We start from the raw sequence: 18689 nt of genomic DNA, 5'->3' as shown, positions 1-18689 counted from the left end.
CACTATTCCCCAGCCTTCGGAGAGCTGGGAAGTCCCAACTCAGGTCTCAGTGCAGAGGTGGCTCTGCAGGCCGCCCCCCCGACCCAGGGTAGAGCGGCCCCAGTGCCTCCCCATCCCGTCCTCCCACTGGAGCACCTGTGAGGTCAGCTCGTCTCTCCCTGGACCCCGGGCACCTGGGACGCCTGACCCACAGCAGGTCCCCGGGAAGGGGTGGCCCACACCCCAGCCGGCCCCCAGGCCTCGTCCCCCTCTCCCTGTCGCAGTAAGAAGGTGAGCAGAGACAGATCTGGTGTGGCCGCCGAGCTGGGCCCTCCCCACCCTACCGCCTCCCACTGCACACAGACAGCTGGGCCCAGAGCTGCCAGCCGGGGGGAAGGGGGGCCACTCCCAGGGGCGTCAGCCGGGCCTTCACCTTGCGGCCCTGGGCGTTGTCCGGAAGGTAGCACTGGCGGGGAAACCCTCTGGCGGTGAACGGCTTTCCAGGGTTGGGGTGTTCCGGGCCCTGCAGGAGGCACACAGACGCCGGGAGTGGGAGCCGAGGGGCCCTCTGGCTGCAGAGGGGCTCAGACACGGGAGCCCAGCCTCACCCCTTCGCCTTCCAGGTGGGGATACTGCTGCGCTCGAGCGACCAAATCAACTGCCATCTCACATCTCGCTCTGAAGACCCGCCGTGAACACGGCGCCCACCCACGACTGCCCTCCCTGAGCCCGGGCCACTCAGCCTGGCATCAGACACTTCGGCTAACTCCCTCCACTTCCCTGAAGAGCCCAGACCCCTTAGAGGCTGGGACGGAAGCACCTGCTTCGCTGGTGGCCCTCTGGGCACTGGGCTCTCAGGACCGGAGGGCAGGGCCCGCCGCCTGACACCCTCACTTGGGCACACAGCCCCTCCACTCTCGCTCTAGAAGTGGCCGGAGCGGGGCCCGAGACAGTGGCGGCAGGCTGGACAGAGGCTGGGGGCTGGAACTGCACACGGCCCTTGCTCTGCCCTCGGCCACACGGTGACACGCCGTGTACAGCTCCCAAGTCCCCTCCCGCTCTGTGGCTCTACTGCTGTCGGGAGTGTTTCTAAATTTCACTTTGAGCCACGGAGAACTGTAGGGAAACCAGCGGAAGCACATAATTAGACAAAACCGAGTGACATCCCGTCAGACTCCTGGCCCCCACTACCCTGTATCTTCCCAACCTGCCCAGGCTCTGAGATCCCCCCCCGCCGGTCCAAGGCAGAGACCTCAGGGGCCAGGGCTCCCGTCTGGGTCCCCAGTGAGCTTGGGTTCCTGTCCCTGCACACCCCACGCAGGCCTGGATCAGGCCACTGAGTGGGTCCCTCAAGAGCAGTCAGGCCAGCCAGCCCTCCCCACCCTGTGCTCTGCCCCTGTGGGCTCGCCAGCCAGCCAGCCCAATAAAAGCGCTCTTCCTGCTTAAGACGCTTGCTGGCCTTCCGCCCAGTACAAGTCCAGCGAAGATGCCTCTGCCTCCAGGAAGCCCTCCCTGGCTCAGGAAAGGGCTAGGGCCACCTCTTTGCTTCCACAACCCTAGGAGCTGGCTCTAGCCCCCAGCACCAGTGCCTCCTGGTTGCTGATAGCCTGACTTGGCAGCCTAGGCACCTTCAGTGACCCGGGGTGCGCAGACTGCTAGGAGGGGGTGGGAGAGGAAGGACAGCACCCGAGAAGGGCTGATTCCAGAAAGATCCGAGGAGTCTCCTCTTGTGCCAGGGCCCCTTACCTGAATGCCATGGGGAATGTTGTAGACTATGAGGATTGTCCCACAGTCCTCGTGGCCGGGGAGGGACACCTGGAACGTGAACACCTCCATCTTCCCCCGGGGCTGGGTTCCAGTTTTCTCCCCATAGATGGTTTTGCAGGAAGGACACTGCAAGCTTCCATCCTGGGACAAGGCAGAACGCCGTGGACTGAGCCGGGGCCCCTGAGAGGGCACCCAGGCCAGCCACCCCGCTGGCTAGATGGGAAAGAGGCCCACAGGGACACGGGTTTGGCCCCGAGTCACACAGTGGGTCCCAGGCGCAGTGCCCAACTCCCAGGCAGCCTCCTCGCAAAGACTTGATTCCAGAAGCTTCCCTGGAAAGATAAGTTTTACCCCAGAAACTCATGCAATTTTCATTAAAGGGACAAGGTACCCAGAGACTGGCATCAGGTAAGAAAATGAGGTTTATGAGCAAAAGCTTGCACAGCCGAGTCACGTTTAAGATGAAAAGGAAAACCCTGTGAATGATGGACTGATGAGCTGGCACCTTGGCTGGTCCACGATGGCACGGGGACACTGTGCAAAGGCCAGGCCCCAAGGCCCACCACGGGCCTTCGTTCTCTCCGTCCCCCTGACCTGTCCACTCCGGCTAAACTACGTCAAAGGCAGGGCAACCAGGCATCACCTGCCACCCCCAGTCCCATCCTGCTGCAGGGCCAGGGCTGCAGACATCTCAAGGCTGCCTCCGAGCGGGCCCTGGGCCCCTCACACAGCAGCCCCCTTCACCTGCTTAAGTGCAACATGACGGGGACGGGCTGCGGGAAGGAGACCCCGACCCCCACCCCTGGCCCCGGCGGGCCGTGGGTACCTTGTTCCCGTTGCAGTACATGGCCAGCAGGCAGAGCAGGTGGAAGGCGTGGCTGCACTTGGCCAAGCGGCCCACAGCCACCGGCCCGAAGGTCGTGCTGTCAGTCACGTCGCTGTAGCCGGACGCCATGGACAGCTTCTCCATACAGATGATGCAGTCCTGGAGGGAGACCCAACCCGGGGAACGCTCACCCACGGCCCCCGTGCCACAGGGGGCGAGTCCTGTAGGACCGGCCTTCATCTGCTGAAGTGCCTGACCCCAGTCTAACTCAATCCGACAGCTGCTTGTTCCGGAGGCTGGGAGCACAGAGGGCTCACCGTCACCACAGCAGAGGGGACGGCAGGCGGCACCAAGCGTTGGGGCGGGTGTAACAACTGAAGCACGGGCGGAGACAGCGGCCGGAGCAGCCAGGCAGAGAGGTAAGTACGGGTGGGGCCCTCAGCGCTGGGCTTTACAAGGGAAAGGGAACTTGTCAGACGCACAAGCACGGGAACGGGCACTCGGGTAGAGAGAAGAGAACGTTCTGAAGCAGAAGCCAGCGTTTCCACTGGGAGGGGCGGTGCACCTGCAGGGCATGGGGCGACCAGGGTGCAGGAGACAAGAGGAGGTCGGAGGAGGACCAGATCCTGGGAGGCCCTGACGGCCACGTTCAGGGTTGGGGCTTCGTCTTACACGTCGGGGGCCCGGCTGAGGGGCTGTGAGCAGCGGGTACTAAATTATTATGGCCACGTGTCAGCTGTGTAGATGGCAGCTTGGAGGGGGGGTGGCGGGGGTGGGGGGCAAAGCAGCCCAGCTGTGCTGGGTGAGCACAAGGGCAGAGACAGACAGACAGCTGTGAAGGGGGAGGGCAGAGCAGGCTGGAGGGAGGGGCCGACGTGAGGATGACTTTCAGGTTTCTGTCCAAACCTTTACCCACCAGATGCTTCCTATGCACTCAGTTTGCAGGCGAAAGAGACAAGAGAGTCCTCGGCTCTGGACTGGCACGAATGACCTTGACCCCACCCCTCCAGATTCTCCAGCACTCTCCATTCAAATCAGAGAAAAGTGGTGCCATAGCCCCGAAGCGAGGCTCAGCAGAGAGAGGTCCAGGTGCAGCCGTGACGGGGGTCTGGCAGGCCGGGTTAACCACAGGAACGCTGACCGGCCCTCCCAACAGCCAGTGGGGCAGGACGGCTCTCTGGACGAGGCCAGAGGCTCCTCAGGAAGCACCTTCCAGCAGGGGACAGGCTGGCGTCCTCGTCTAAGCCACCCCTCATTTCCAAACAAAACCAAAAGCAGCGTGGTTCCCGTGACACGCACCTCATCCAGGGCCGTCTTCAGCTCTTCTGTGTAGTTTTTTATCACCTGCTCTGGCTCTGGCTTTGGAGGCCCTCCTAGAAGAGAGAAGAACATAAGTGGTGTCCCGAGGAGAACGAACTGGAGATGCTGGAACGAGAGAGAAAGGACGACAGGGAGCGGTCCAAGTTGCTGGGAGGGATGTTAGGGCGGCTCAGATGGGAAGGTTAGCGTGCAGGAGAGGAGAGACCTGGGCCAGGCGCAGAACGCTCCAGAGCTCTCCAGAGCTCCCACCCGTTGGGGGCCCGGCCCCAGGAGCCCTGGAGGAGACGGAAGAGGGGCAGAGACAGCAGCTGGCCACAGCCCTCAGGAGCCACGACGGGGCCTCGGCCACGGCCCTGCACACCTTCACTCAGAAAACCTGTCCGAGGCTTCAGAGGACATGCGGAAGAGTCAAACAGCAGCTTCTAAAACAGACACTCTGGAGCACATTCTGGCCGTGTTATTTTACTCAGCTTTCATCATTCTTGTAAGAAAGTCTCGGTAAGAGAAGTAAGTTTTCTGAGTCAAGTGTGTAGTGCGTGCCTACCCCATGGGGGCATCTGCGCACACCAACTGCAGATGACGGCCACACGGCCACAGCAAACCACAGTCTTCTTGGGCTTGTCCCTGGACTGTGGGGTGTCAGTGACGCGTCTCCTCGATTCCTAAGCTGCCCACAGTTCTGTCCCCGCCCCCTCCTCTCGAAACCTCCCACTCCTCTGTGTGCACCTGTGCAGGAAGCCCGGAGGGGAGGCCCTGCACCAAACAGGCCCCACCCCAAGGAGAAGAACCGCCCCCAGCTAGAGAGAGAATCAGCATGGCAGGAGTTCTCCAGGCAGAGGCAGCTGCAGAGTCACAGAGGGACAGCAAAGCGGAGCAGAGGGGAGGGACCAGGGAGACCAGCACGGCCTGGGGAGAGTGATCCCGGCAGGGCTTGTCGTCCTGTCTCAAGGTCAGGGGAAGCTCCTGGTCCTAGACCCTGAGACCAGAGGGGCTCTGGAGTGAACCCAAGCTCACGGCCATCAGCCTGTGGCTGCAAAGACTTACAAGCCTGAGCTCCCTCTAGACCAGAGAAGGCCAGGTGACAGTTATGAGGGGAGGAGAGGGGTGGGGACCTGGTGATGTCAGGTTGGATTCTGGCTCTTGGGCTGGGACCAAATCAGGTCACCTCTGAGTCTCGGTTCTCTCATCTAAAAAGTGGACCTAATACCAACCAAAGCCGTGATCACTGTAAAGGCATTAGCTGCTATGACCTGGAAAACAGCTAGAGGCAGAGGAAGACCACGCACCCCATACACACGCACACACACCCCCATACACACAGACTTCTAGGACCCTGACTCTGGTCACTGGGGAGAAAGCCAGGCAAAAGCACAATCCCCACCAGCACCGGGCGGCCATCCTGCTGGCTGGGACTCTATTCAGATTGAGGGGGGAGGCCTTCTAGAAAAGCCTGGTCTAGAAGGCCACGTCGACTAGGGACAGGCCAGTCTCCAGCTGGACCCTGGGATCCCTCCGGTGAGGCCTGGTTCAGCACCCCTTCCTCTCCTGCCTGCCCGTGCCCAGGCAGCCTTTCAGAACTGGAGGTAACTCTCCAGGAGCCACTTTTCTCAAAGGGGGCCAGCCAGGTGACCGCCTACCCCACGAAAGGGACATCCGAGCCCAGGAAGGCCGGAGCGTCTGCTGAGAGCCGTGTTTTCCCGGGGCAAACCCGAGCGCCTCAGGAAGCTGCCGCCCTCTGAGGCAGAGTAAGAAGGGGGAGCAGGGCAGGAGCGACTGCTAGGGGTGGGGTGGGGCTGGGCAGGGTTAGCCCCACCCCTCCCTGGCCTCCCTCCTCCCGTGTTGGGCGGGGGTTAGACAGGCAGTGAACAAGTTCAGAGCAACCACCGTACTACTACTAGTACTACTACTACTACTACGTGCCAGGCGCTTTCCGAGCTTATTTACTTCCTATTCCTCCCACAACCAACCTGCCGTGTAGGAGGCGCTCCGCTCATGAACGGGATGCTTGTGTGAGCTCACAAAGCCCGTGAGCGCTGGACACCCAGGACTGGCGGAGCCAGAGCCATGCTCGCTCTCACACCATCCAGAAGGTCACCGGAGCGGTCACACTTCTCTGGCCCAACGATGCAAGCAGAGCCACCATCGGCTTTAGAAATGGCAGGTTTAGAACTTACTACCCACAGGCCCCTCCACTTGAGTTTTGTTAAAACTCACAGCACCTTCCAACGGTTCTGAAACCCCTTCCTCCCTGGCCGTCACACGGCCAGGGCAGTGGTCATCGGGGGACCCCTCTGAAGTAGCCCCACATGGGCTGGCCCTTCGAAGGAAGCGGCGGAGGGCCGTGGTGGTCAGAGAAGAGCGATCGGTGCAGAAGAGTCAGAGGCAGCAAGACTCGGAGGAGGCTTAGCAGAGGCCAGAGAGTATCTGTGAGCAGGAACTACCTTTCATGGACATTTTCCTCAATCTCTTAACTGAGCTGTGACTTTTAGAGCCCAGACAGGAGGCGGGAGGGCTGGCGGGCTGGGGTGCGCGGCTAAGACACACAGGGAGTCCAATGGCTGACATCAGAATACTCGTCATGCCTACACGGGGTGCGAGATCAGACATGCAGAGAGGGGAGAAACGTTAGAAGGAGTCGTTCAGCACGTGACCTCCACAAACCCCAGCTGTGTCCAGCTGGCACTGTCAACGGCCATCAGGACCCGCCGATCTCCCCGGGGAATCCGGCTGCTCGAGGCTGCCAGGGCCTACCGGGGCCGGCAGGGCTAAGCTCTGGGTCAGGAACCAGTGAAATGCCTGGCTGGTGGGAGCCCTGGCCCCAAGCTCCAGAGGGGTCTGTACAAGCAACCCATCAGCCCGTGCCTGGAGCATGCAGGGGGCGAGTCTGTTGCATCGGGAGGGCAGAGGGCAGAACGCCACCCCAGGAAGCCTCCTGAGCAGTTCTGGTGGGCGCCTCTCTGTGCCAGGCATGAGGAAGGAGAGCAGAGGGGCGACACAGAAGGGCGCAGCCAAGCTATGGAAACGCAGATGGGCTGGAGCTCATGGTCCTCCCTCTGTGCTCCCTCGGCCGCGCCCCCTCGGCTCCTGGTCACCTTGCCCCCAGTGGGGCACTGCCTGTTTTGCACGCCGCACCTGGCCCGTCTAGGTGCCTTCAGCGCCATTGCTGGGGCGGGCAAGCGGGAATGCTGCCCCAGGCCTGCTCCCCCACCGAGGCGTCCCCATGGCCCCTGTGACCGCTCCTCTGGAGCAGTTAAGGTCCCAGGCCATGGCTTCCTTCTCTGGTCCCCTTTGCCCTGGGTGGGAGCACAGGGGCAGCCCACAGCGGGAGGGAGCCGCAGCAGGCAGCCGCGCCGAGTGGACTGTCCAATCCTGTCACTCCTTCCTGATGCCTGCAGGAGGGATGCCTCACTCCTCAGCCTGGCGCTCCACAGGCATCCTAGCCGGACCCTCACCCGCGCTCCCCAAGGGCCTGGAACACAGCACATCCTCCTGCTGGAGTCCCCGTTCCTGCCACACTCTCAGCCACCCTGCTGCCCACAGCACCCTCTACCCAATCCTCCCCGTCCCTAGTCAGGCTCAAAAGCACCTCCTCCCCCAGGGAAGGGAGCTCTGGGCTTCCCCTCGGGCACCTCCCTTAGGGGGGCTTTCTAGGTGCTCAGAATCTGGCAAGGGGTCTGGGCACAGCGGACAAGCCAGGTGGACCTGCTGCCCACTCCAGAGGCGATCCAGAGCGGTGAGGAGAGATCTGGCCTCGGGATCCACTGGGCCCCACTGTGGCCTCCACCAGAGAACGAAGGCTCTCAATGGGGCAAATGCGCCCAGTGAGGGACAGAAGCAGAGGCCGGCAGCCTGGGCAGCACAGGGTGCATTGTGGTGGTCACCCCGCAGGAGGCACCAAAGTGCACATCAGAAGACCGAGGCTGGCCACTGGGTGCCCGCTCATCAGGTAATTCGATGCCACCAGCATCCCAAGGTTGTTCCTGGGCTCAAATTGTGGGTTCCCTTGGAACTAAACATCAGGTGGGCCAAATGACAAGCAGGCACAGGGGGCAGATAGATGGAAAAAAAGAGGACAATTCCTTAGGAGAACTCTGGAGCTTTGTACTTGCCCCAACATGCACCAGTTCGCGCCCATCAAGCAGACCCCTCTTCACTGGCAGCCCCTCCCTGACTGCCCATCTAAAACAGCCACGCCCCCCTCCTACTCCGGCTCCTTCACTCTGCTCCAAGAGGTGCCCGGTCCCTGCCTGCTGGGGAGCAGACATCCCTGAGGCCAGCACGTCAGCCCCGCAAGAGCCCAGCGTGAACAACGCTCCTGCCCTTTTCAACGCAGGACCTGCTCCTCCGAATTCAAGCCACAGACAGCGAAGTCTTAACTTAGACGCCCACAGACCAGCAGCCCATGCCCTGCAGGTCTGCCTTCTTGTGAAAAAGTGTGAAAATCACCCCAGAGCTAACACTTCACAAAAGCGGCGTCCAGTGGACAGGATTGGGCGGTGGGGAGGGAGGGGGGGGGGACCAAGAGTGGCCATCACATCATTCCCAATAGCAAGGGCTCAGGGACAGCCCCCCCCAAATTCCCCAAATCACCGTAACAGCTCGGATAGCCATGGCTTTTCCTGCTCTCATCTTGATCTGCCGGTGCCCCTGGCAGGTCCTGCACATGGGCAGGTGTGCAGACACCCCCTTTCTGATGTCCAGCGTTGGCCTTTCATCTAGTGACCAGGGCTCAGGTCCAAGCCTACCCTCCGCTGGCCCTGGCCTTACCAAGCTGGGCTCAAGGCCAGTACCACTCCCCACTGGCTGACCGGTCTTGGGCAGGTCTTGGTAGCGTAAAATGCAGACACTCCTCCTCCCTCGCAGGGTGGGAGCCTGGCCCCAGCCTCGGGGGCCTGCTCCTCCCCACCCCCCTGAAGGAGAGGCCCTGGCCGGGCCGCAGGCAGCAAAGCCATCACCTGAGGCGCCCGGCCGACACGGAGGTGGATCTTCCACCAGCGAGAGGGGCGCGCAGCCCTTCAGCAGTACATCCGCGGGCTGGAGACCTACCTGCAGACCCCTGTGCCCAGGTGCTCACCTCAACGTGGCGAGCCTATTCCCAAATCCATAATCGAATCCGTAACTGCAGCCCAGCTGAGAGGTCTCTCCAGACCCTGCTTCTTGGGGGTGGGCGCAGGATCCCTGGTTCCCTGGTGCCCCACACAGCGGCCCCAGCTTCAGGTATGAGCCAGAGCCACGTGTTCAGGCGGGGCGGCGTCTGGCCACCGGCTCATCTACTCTTTCCTCACTGGGATCCAGTTCCTGAACCTTTGGGGTCTGTTTCCCTGACAAGTAAATGGAGATTAAAATACCTGCCTGCCTCCAGGATCGCTGTGAGAGCCCAGGCGGCAGGGGACACAGAGGATGTGGCCTGCAGAGGGTCCAGCCTCGAGAGCTCCTCAGCACACAGACCACTTCTGAGCTGTGTGCAGAGGTGATCACGGCATTGGTATTAAAGCCTCAGGGACCGCAGAGCTGAACAGAGCTGGGCGCGGGGAGGTTGGGCCCATTCCCCCACAACCTCTCTCCAACAAGACCAGCACCACACACACGCGCACGCACACACACACACACAGGCCTGAATCACCTGTGGCATCGGATGCCACGAGAAGACCTAAACTGGGCAGGGACTTTCTAGTCACCACATTTTTGCTCACTGTTCTCTCTGCCCCAGCAAAGGGCTGATAGCTGAGCAGGTGAGAGACTGAAAGCCTCCCCTCCTGGGGCTTTCCCGGCCCCACTCTCCTGTCTTCACCGCCTCTCTGACTGGTCCTTCCATGTCCTTCAAGGGCTCTTCTTCCCGGCATCCCGCCAGGTCTCCGTAAGCTCACTCCGGGGGGGGCACAGGCCGCCCCACTCCACCCCATGCTGCTCTTCTGAACTGCTCGTCCAAACCTCCCTGGATCTGGGACAGCTCCGCCTGTCGACAGCCACAGCCATCGCCCCACCCATCGCCCCATCGCCTCACAGCGAAGAGCCCAGACTCTGAGGCCAAGAATGCCTGGGGCTGAATCCCAGCTCTGCCAAGGGCTGGCTGGCTGGCTGGCCCTGGGAGGTTTTTGGAGTTCTCTGAGCCTCAGTTTCCTTAAACGTAAAATGGGAATCAAAGTTCCTCCCCCACAGAGTTGCTATTGGGATGAAATGAGTTACCACACATGCAAAACCCCTAGTCCTTCCTCCTTAATTATGATGATTTATTATCTGTCGGCAGCTGTACACCAGGCCTCATTCTATTCCTTCCCTCTCATAACCAATCCAACCACCAAGTCAGAAGCCCTTACCTCCATCTACTGCCACGGCCCTAGTGAGTGGCTGGCCCGCCTGAGGCATGAAGTCCAGGTTCACAGGGTCTCCCTGCCTCTAGGCCTGGTCCCCTCCAATCCCCCCTGTGCTACCCCAGTGACTCACCCAACACACAGTCTGGTTAGCTCACTCCTCTGCCTCCATCTTTAAGTGATGGAGGTCCACCAGACTCCTCAGTGTATCTTCATGTACGATTTTACATTTCCCATAAGTTAAAAAATAACTTTCAGTGGCTTCCTAATACCCGCAAGAGGAATTTTAAAAACAGTTTGGGGCTTCCCGGGTGGCACAGTGGTTAAGAATCTGCCTGCCAATGCAGGGGACACGGGTTCGAGCCCTGGCCCGGGAAGATCCCACACGCCGCGGAGCAACTAAGCCCGTGCACCACAACTACTGAGTCTGTGCTCCAGAGCCTGCGAGCCACAACTACTGAGCCCACGTGCCACAACTACTGAGCCCACGTGCCACAACTACTGAAGCCTGCACCTAGAGCCCGTGCTCCGCAACAAGAGAAGCCACCGCACTGAGAAGCCCACGCACCGCAACGAAGAGTAGCCCCCGCTCACCACATCTAGAGAAAGCCCGCGCGCGGCAACAAAGACCCAACGCAGCCAAAATAAATAAATTAATTAATTAATTAATTTAAAAAAAAAAACAGTTCAGAGGTGTAAGGTTAACAAAAGATCTAGTCAGAAACAAAAGCACTTACTCAAAATGTTAACTCCAGCCAAAATAGCTCTACGAGTTCCGCAGGGGACCCCTTTAGGGAAATGCCTAAAGCATCTCGGGACAGAAAAGTAACTCCCGAACCATAATTCAAGGTGATGTGAAAACGTAAAAGGTGGGGAAAGGTCACAGCAGGGCACCCACAGTCATCAGGCATGACCCCCCCCGCCCGCCCCAACACCGAGACAAACGAACAGGCACCCAGGCTCACCCGCTGGGGGATACGCCATCACTGAAAAAAGGCACCGCCCCCCAAGGAGCCTCTCTGGGTTTCCATGAGAACACACAGGGTAACAAGACCCCTGCCCCCCAATCTCCTCCCCCTCCCCCGCGCATTCTCCCCTGCCCCCAAGTCCTGGCCCTGCCAGACACAGTCTGTTCTGGAACCTGGACCAGGGAGCAGCCTGCCTACCTGCGAGAGCTTGCTGGACCCTGCTGGGCTTCGGCATCTGCACGGGCACCGTGGCGGGGACGCTCCTGGGGCTGCTCACTGGACCGCCAGGCAGGGAGGCACTTGGGGAGAAGAGAGGGCAGAGCTTAATGTGCGGAGCCGACTTAGCAGAAACAGGAGCCGGAGAAACACCGAGTGAGGAAGACACGGGTGCTGCCGAGGCCCCTTTGTGGTTTCACTTCCCGCAGCTGCCTCTGTGCAGTGAGGGCTTCTGGTGTTTTCTTTTTTTTAAAGAAAAGATCCCGATGAAGAGTATCTGGAAGGAGGAACAAAGAGATCTGACGTTCACTACTCTCAGACCCAAACTAACCAAGAAAGAGAATCTGAATACTTAAGATATTAAGCCAGAGGCCGGCCCGCCATCCTTCCCCTGTGAAAATCAAGCGACAAAAGTCAAACTCCAAGTTGGGCCTTGGGGAGGGGAAGGAACGCTAGGCAGGGACGGGGCAGCGACACGAAAGAACGCTGCTGGGGATGAGCCTCATCTTTTTACAAGGTATTGAGAATGAAGCTTTGGCTGTCAAAAAACGTTCTCCTGGACAATCAGAGACTCTGAAGACAAACCTAAAAGAATTATGAACTCACCAGCTTCATCAAAAGGAGGGCTCTGCGGTTCCCCGCAGAGCGGAAGTCCAGCAGAAACCACTCTGAGTGGTCCAGACCAATACCACCAGTAATAGGACCAACCAACATCAGGAACCCCAAGAGAAGATGCTCCGAGAAGGAAATAACACCCCTTTTGGGGTTCCTGCCAAAACGGCATAACCTCTGTCCAATCATGAGAAAACGTCTGGCGAACCCAAATTAAGGGCCATTTGACAAAAGTAACTCTCCCAAAGTGTCAAGGTTATGGAAGATGAAGAAAGACTGAGGAACTGTTTTACCCACAAGAGGAGGAACAGGTGGAGGAGGAGGAGGAGAAATGACAACTGGATGCAAAGTGGGATCGTGGGACAGAAAGAGAACAGCAGAGGAAAAACTGATGAAAGTGGGAAAGTCTTTAGCTAACAGTCCTGCACCAGCGGTGAGCCTCTGGTTCTGACAGCCGCACCATGTTTACGAAAGACGTTAACGCAAGAAGTCAAGGAAGGGGGATGGGGAAACTCTGTACTATTTCTGTGACTTTTCTGTAAATCCAAAATTAGTTCAAAATAAAGGGAATTATTTTTTCAATGAAGGTCTTGCTTCCCACAGTGACTAATTCCAGGTCTCTCACTTGGTTTTAAGCCGTTATATTTTTAAACAGTAATAAATCCATGCCATTATGGTTTCAGGGAGCCCTGCCCTGGGGACAGTTGGCGTAGATGGCCCGACATGCCTGCCATCTCCTCCCCCTCCCGGTGACTGCGTCCTCCAATCCAGCACTGCTCATGTTCAAGGTGATGCAGTGGGAAGGGTTATGAAACCCTTCCACGCAGTCCCTCCACTGGAGCTCCCCAAGGACAGGCCCTGGGCATGTTCCTCTCTGTTCCACTGGGCCCAGCCTGGATCCAGGAGCTGGGAAGGTGCTCAGGAAATGATGGACGCCTCCAGTCTGATGTGCTACCCTTACAACGGTCGGCAAACCAGCAACCACCTGGTTACGGCAAATGCTTCTGGAAGCTGCCCAGATCCTTCCCTACTGCCGGCCTTGGGTCACGGGTCCCACTGGTGGACACAATAGGGAGCTGCTGGTTCTGATGCAAATCAGAAAATTTCACACTGGCTGGTACTGGTTTTCATTTCTGGACTATTCTCCCCAAACAGAATAACCTGTGCGGCCACGCTTCCTGCCACCCTTATCTACCCTCAGCCCCAAGAGGACAATGGAACTGGATCAGGGCGCTCTGATAATGCGGGGGGCGGGGGGGGAGCGGGGAGGGGCTAGGCGTGCAGGACACTAGGGCTAAGGTTTTAGCCCCACTAAACTCTGTTTAATTTGAAGCCACGCCCCACCCCCTTCCTGAGCCTGTTTCTTCAATTTTCAAGTTCTAGAAGCGAAGAATTTGAGAAGATACAGCCCTTGGAGGCATCCTTCATCTCCCAGGCCAACCCGACAGGGAGCACTAAGCTTGAGCCCATAACCGGGAAGCTGGAAAGCCGAAGCCTGGCTCTGCCGCTGCACTGGGCTACTCAGCGGGCTGGGCATCACTGGCCCAGCGGGGGTCCGAGAGCGGGATCCTCCCTTGCTGGGGAGAGGCACGTATCTGGGGGAGAAGGCCTAGGTTCTAGAGCAGAAAGCAGACAGGCGGTAAGGCTTCCAATGAGCAGCTCACCCTGGAACTGGGACCAGGAACCACGACTAAGTTCAATCTGCCTAGGGGTCTCACGATGTTGTCACTTCCCCCGTGACTTTCCCCAGCTCCTCCCCCATACATTTCTCTGCTGTGGTCAGAAGGGACAGAGCAGTAAAAGGATCCAGTGGGTCCCAAGATGGGGACTCTCAGGGGTGGACAGAACCTCAGAGGTCGCTGATCTCCCTGCACCGTCCTCTAAAGGGCTCAGACTGGCAGAATGGTCCCAGATGTGGGGGCACCATATGCCCATGAAGTGCCCTTCCGAGAGTTCCCTCCCACCTGCCTCACGCACCCCTCCCGCCTGCTGGGTTCCTGGCTCTACCTACTAGGCCCTCCCTGCCTTGCCTGTCTGGGACCATCTCCAGGAGCTTCCAAGTGGAGCTGGGAACACGAGACAGGAAGATTTCTAGTCTTCTCCAGACAGGACTGGACAGTCCCAAACAGGGGGCAGAGCGAGAAGGCCGGACAGTGAGGCACACAGAGCCTTCCTCCAGCTCCTCACGGGCTGCCACGCACCGGGGAACCTCTGAGCATGCGCAGTACAAGAAGCACACGGTGTGGAGCCTGGCGACCCCCTTCCAGCCCCCGCAGCGCTTAAAAGCTGGGTGCCTTGGTGCATGTCGAGTCCCCTTTCTGAGCTTTACTTTCTCTCCCTGTAAGATGCGAATAATTCCCAAAGACCCCCAGGGTGTCTGCGAGGCTCGATCTGCAGCACGATCCAAATGCCCACTGTTTCCCAGGTCTCAGCGGAGCAAGGCGGCTCCGGGAGAGCTGCAGGGCCCTCACCAAATCCTGAAAACCACAGCCCTATCAGGGCAAAAGGAAACTTCAGAAACTGACCCGCCCAATTCCGTAACCTTCAGAGAGGAAAAGAGAGACGCAGAAAGAGAACAGAGTGGAGCCAAGGGCCTACAGCGAGTCAGGGGCAAGGACCCACTGGAACCCAGGACCCCAATCCCACAAGTCTGAAGAGCCTGGCCGATACTGGGAGGGAGCGGGGTGCTTTCAGAGGCTGGGAGAACAGCAGCAGCAAGAACAGAGCTGACGAAAGCAAACTTTCTGCTTAGGGGTCTCACAATGAGAGCCATTTTCCTAGGCCGGGTTAGTGCAGGGACAAAGCACCCCGAGGCCTAGCCACACCAAAGCTGCAATAGAGGGCTGGTCCTAATCACCACCCCGAGTCATCAGAATGCTAAACCAGCCGGCACACCCTCTATTAAAGAATGTGTGCGTAACACATTTTGGAAAGTTTTCCATCCAACATTACTGAAACACAAGTTTTGGTGCTTAAAGGGATAAACTTCAGCTACTAGGAAATTTACTTAAACCCAGCGGCTCAGTGACAAATCATGTATCTTCTAGATGGATTACCGCCTACTTGGAAAGGCTCCTGGGGCACCAGGCAAATCAGTCAGCCAAGGTTTTACCCAGATTGAGCAAGACGTGATTTGAAACTATGTGGGTTACAAAAAAAAAAAAACCCACATGGGTTCCACAAATTTTGATTTCACTCACTCACATGTCCTTCCCAGCAGCTACCAGTAAACACTTTCTCCTCCACACACGCGGTAACCTTCACCTGATGCTGCTGACATTCACTTGGCTTTGAGAACTATACCACAGCCGCTAGAAGACTAAGGTGCCAGGTGTTTTCAAATCCTTCCGGCCCTGCTGGGTTAAGAGGTCAGGGATTTATTAACCCCCCTCTGGCTCTACAACAGCCATTAGAGAAGGGTTAACTGCAGAGGACCACACTACAAATTAGACAGGAAAACACTGGCCCCTGCGAGTGAATGTCACCCCTCCCAGCTCCTGAGGAGCTGCAGGAGGTCCAGGTGAACACCCCCTTCAGGCGGCAGGCCACCCTCTGAGGCTGTTTCACCTGCCAGAGCCTGCCGGCCCGGCTCCCTCCTGGTTTACAACGCAGGGCAGCAGGGTAAGCAACGTGCACGACCCAGCAGCAAAGGTAAGGCCATCTGGCCCGGCAGCCTTCCATTCTGTAATTGGCCTGGACGGTACTGGCGGGACCCACCTCAGCAGCTTCTTGGGCCCTCAGGCTGGGGAGGGGAGACCCCAGAGAATTATCAGGGGAGACTGATGGGCGCCCCACACCAGAAGAAAGCAACAAAGCCCATGAAGTCGCCTGGCTCAATCCCAAAATCCCAGCTCTAGAACCATCTAGAAATTTGCTGCAGTTAATTTGTAAGAACATAAGCCCCAGGAGGCTAGGCAAAGCCGACCTAGTCATAAAAGAAGCTCCAGCCTTGCTGATAACCCTTCTGGGCTGGCAAACGTGACATGTTTTTCTCTAAAACAGACTGACTCACATACTGGAAGGGGCCTCACAGAGCACTGGGAGGGACTGGGTTGGCACAGAGCCCAGCTTGCTTATGTCTCTGTGCAAGCCCACAGAGAAGGCCCAGGCCACACCTCCCTGTGCTCCCAATTCCCAGAGGGATCTCAGATCCACGTGCCCCAACTCCTGGAGGACAGGCAGGAAGACACCCGGACCCAGGGGGCCCATCCCCTCCTCTGTGTACTGGCGGCTTCTGCACGCACCCCTCAGGACGCCCTCTGCCTTCCTCTCACTCTGCCTTTCAGACAGCTTCAAGAACTCCACGTGGGGAGTTCCCTGGTGGCCTAGTGGTCAGGATTTAGAGCTTTCACTGTGGAGGCCCGGGTTTGATCCCTGGTCGGGGAACCATCCCACAGGCCACGCGGCGTGGCCAAAATACAAAAAAATAATAATTAAAAAAAATTTTTTTTCAAGAAAAAAAATACTCCACATGCCCCACATGGGGCCTGGGTTTGATCCCAGCTCTGCCACTTCCTGGCTGTGCTGCCAACCTCGTCAGCCTCAATGTTCTCCCCTGAAAGCTGGGGACACCCCCTACCATATGGCCATTGGGAGGAGTCACGAAATCACCTACACAGCCTGCTGAACAGGGCCCGGCTATAACACGTGCTTGGTGAGTGACAGCTGTCACCGTCTTATCGGAGCTGGAAGGGTCCTCTGAAACCTAACTAGAAAAAATACTAGAGGCCTGAGAAGCTGCCAAGGAGGTCTCGGCCACACTGGGACGCTTCGGCCCTCCCCGTGGTCAGGGGGGCCGCTGGGTGGGCTTGGGTGAGTGAGGTGGCACCAAGATGCTGACTCCCAGGGAAACAGGGCGGCCACAGGCCCACACATCCAGTCACCACCCACCCAGGTCACCCTCTCTCAGAAATCAGCCCCCATCCCGGCTAACACTCTGAGTATTCAAAATGTTCTCCAGGCCCCAGACCCTCAATAATAATCAATGACGAGGCCCCTGGTCAGTGACAGGTCTCTGAGCATGCCAGATGCACCCACCACTGGCCACTCAGGGGTTTCCCCACTTTAAAGTGCCACCTGGTCTGGACGGGGCCCATTTCATCACCTTTCTCAGGGTGCCCTATGAGGCATGGACTGTACCAGCACAGCAGCTGCCCTATGTCACCTGCTGCCACCCCCAACACGCTCAGCACTTTGCTCTCTCCTCAACCAACTTTTAAGCACCAAAACTGGGCTCACAGCCTTCCCTGGATGAGACCGTGGGCTTAGGGAGAGGGCTGAACCTTCCATGTCTGTGACTTCAGGGCCGGGCACACAGACGGAGTCAGAGAAATGTCCTCAGGTACCCGGCCCCAGCTACGTGGCACACAGGCACAGCCAAAAAAATCTTTAACTGCTCAGAGAGCCCGATTCTCCTGAGTCAATGAAAGGATCACTGGTTTTAACCCATGTGGCAACTACCAGCACTCAAGTGCCAGAAGTCACGTAGGCTCCCTGGGACACAAGGCTGTGGACAGCGTGGCACCTCGGCACCACATGACACATGCAAAGGAGATGACGTAGCAGGGACAGCCGAGGAGGCAGGTGCCGAGTCTGCAGGCATTTGGGGGGAGTCTTCCCAGCTAAAGAAGAGCAGAAACCCAAGCCCGCTGACAAGGCATGCGGGTGGACAAAACGACCGTCCGCGTCACACAAGATACCTGGCTGCGCTGGCAGCGGAAGGTCCTGGGGGCTGGTGCTGAGGTCCCAGGTGGGAGAGGCTGGAGCGGTAGAGGGGCTGGTTTCCCAGGGAGGGCAGCGCCCCAGCCCAGAGGTTGGCGGTGCTCAGCCTGGGCGCAGACCTGGCCCCAGAGAGTGAGGGTTTGTTGTATGGAGCAAAGGCCTGGTGGGCCCCCAAAACAACGGCGGTCCTGTGGGGTGGCTGGGGGACTGGGTAGGCGGGAAGGCTGGTCATGGAGTGGCGGTAGCGGCCTGACACAGGGCCGGCTGCACCGCCGCCGAGGCACTGATGGCAAGAGCAGGCCACTCCCGTGTGGCCCGGTGGAGCAATGACAGTGGTCACTGGGTACGGGGGCCCTGCCTGGCGCCGCACACTCCGGCAGAAGCTGGAAGTCTTGTTGGTCTGCGTGTGGGTGGCGTAGTTGACGGTGTAGTTGTACCCCAGGGGAGCCAAGTCCATGAGCTGGTTGCCCCTGGCCACCTGCTGCTCCAGGTAGTCGCAGACGCTGGCTTCATACGCCGTCCAGGAGCCGTCGTCACTCAGCCACTCCCAGACGATGCCCAGGCCCGGGGCCGAGTGCTGGGGAAATAGGTGCCTCCGCACAGCCCGCATGGTGCCTGTTTTAAAAGAAGCGTTGCACATATAAAGTTCATCTGCTAGCCACTCACCACCTCCCAAAAAAAGGGAGTTTAAAAACTCTTTTTTTCCTACAACCAAAATAAAACATGATCACGGTGTATATATGGGTCATGTTGCTGTCTGACCTAAAGGCTGGCATTGATTATTCTCTCCAAATTTGGGGTGAAGGGTAGAGAGCTCTCTCTATGCAAAGAAACTGTGGATCAAAGGGATCAAGTGGCAGACAGGGACCAGCGCTTCTCAGCAGGAGTGAGGGATGCTGGACGCTTAGGTCAAAGACCAGCTGTGGCTCAAAATATTCCTAAGGATGAAACCTATGTAGCCTGACTTAA

At 58.5% G+C, this 18689-nt stretch overlaps 1 protein-coding gene across 5 annotated transcripts in view; it reads right to left on the bottom strand.

The window, feature by feature from the left end:
- DTX2 (deltex E3 ubiquitin ligase 2) overlaps nucleotides 1-18689 on the bottom strand; it is a 33741-nt gene that overhangs the window by 778 nt on the left and 14274 nt on the right. For 4 of the 5 annotated variants that reach the window (XM_082430707.1, XM_082430708.1, XM_082430706.1 and 1 more), the window contains 7 exons: nucleotides 17699-18335; nucleotides 11370-11470; nucleotides 6334-6474; nucleotides 3872-3945; nucleotides 2573-2731; nucleotides 1726-1887; nucleotides 413-502 (listed from right to left, as the gene is read on the bottom strand). In XM_082430707.1, coding sequence (XP_082286833.1) covers nucleotides 413-502; nucleotides 1726-1887; nucleotides 2573-2731; nucleotides 3872-3945; nucleotides 6334-6474; nucleotides 11370-11470; nucleotides 17699-18335 — 1364 coding nt within the window. The remainder of the gene's footprint in view (nucleotides 1-412; nucleotides 503-1725; nucleotides 1888-2572; nucleotides 2732-3871; nucleotides 3946-6333; nucleotides 6475-11369; nucleotides 11471-17698; nucleotides 18336-18689) is intronic. The other variant, XM_082430710.1, reaches the window with a different exon arrangement.

This window comes from Balaenoptera physalus (assembly GCF_965194825.1).
Source record: "Balaenoptera physalus genome assembly, chromosome: 16".
NCBI lineage: Eukaryota > Metazoa > Chordata > Mammalia > Artiodactyla > Balaenopteridae > Balaenoptera > Balaenoptera physalus.
This window is presented reverse-complemented; position numbering and strand designations above follow the sequence as displayed.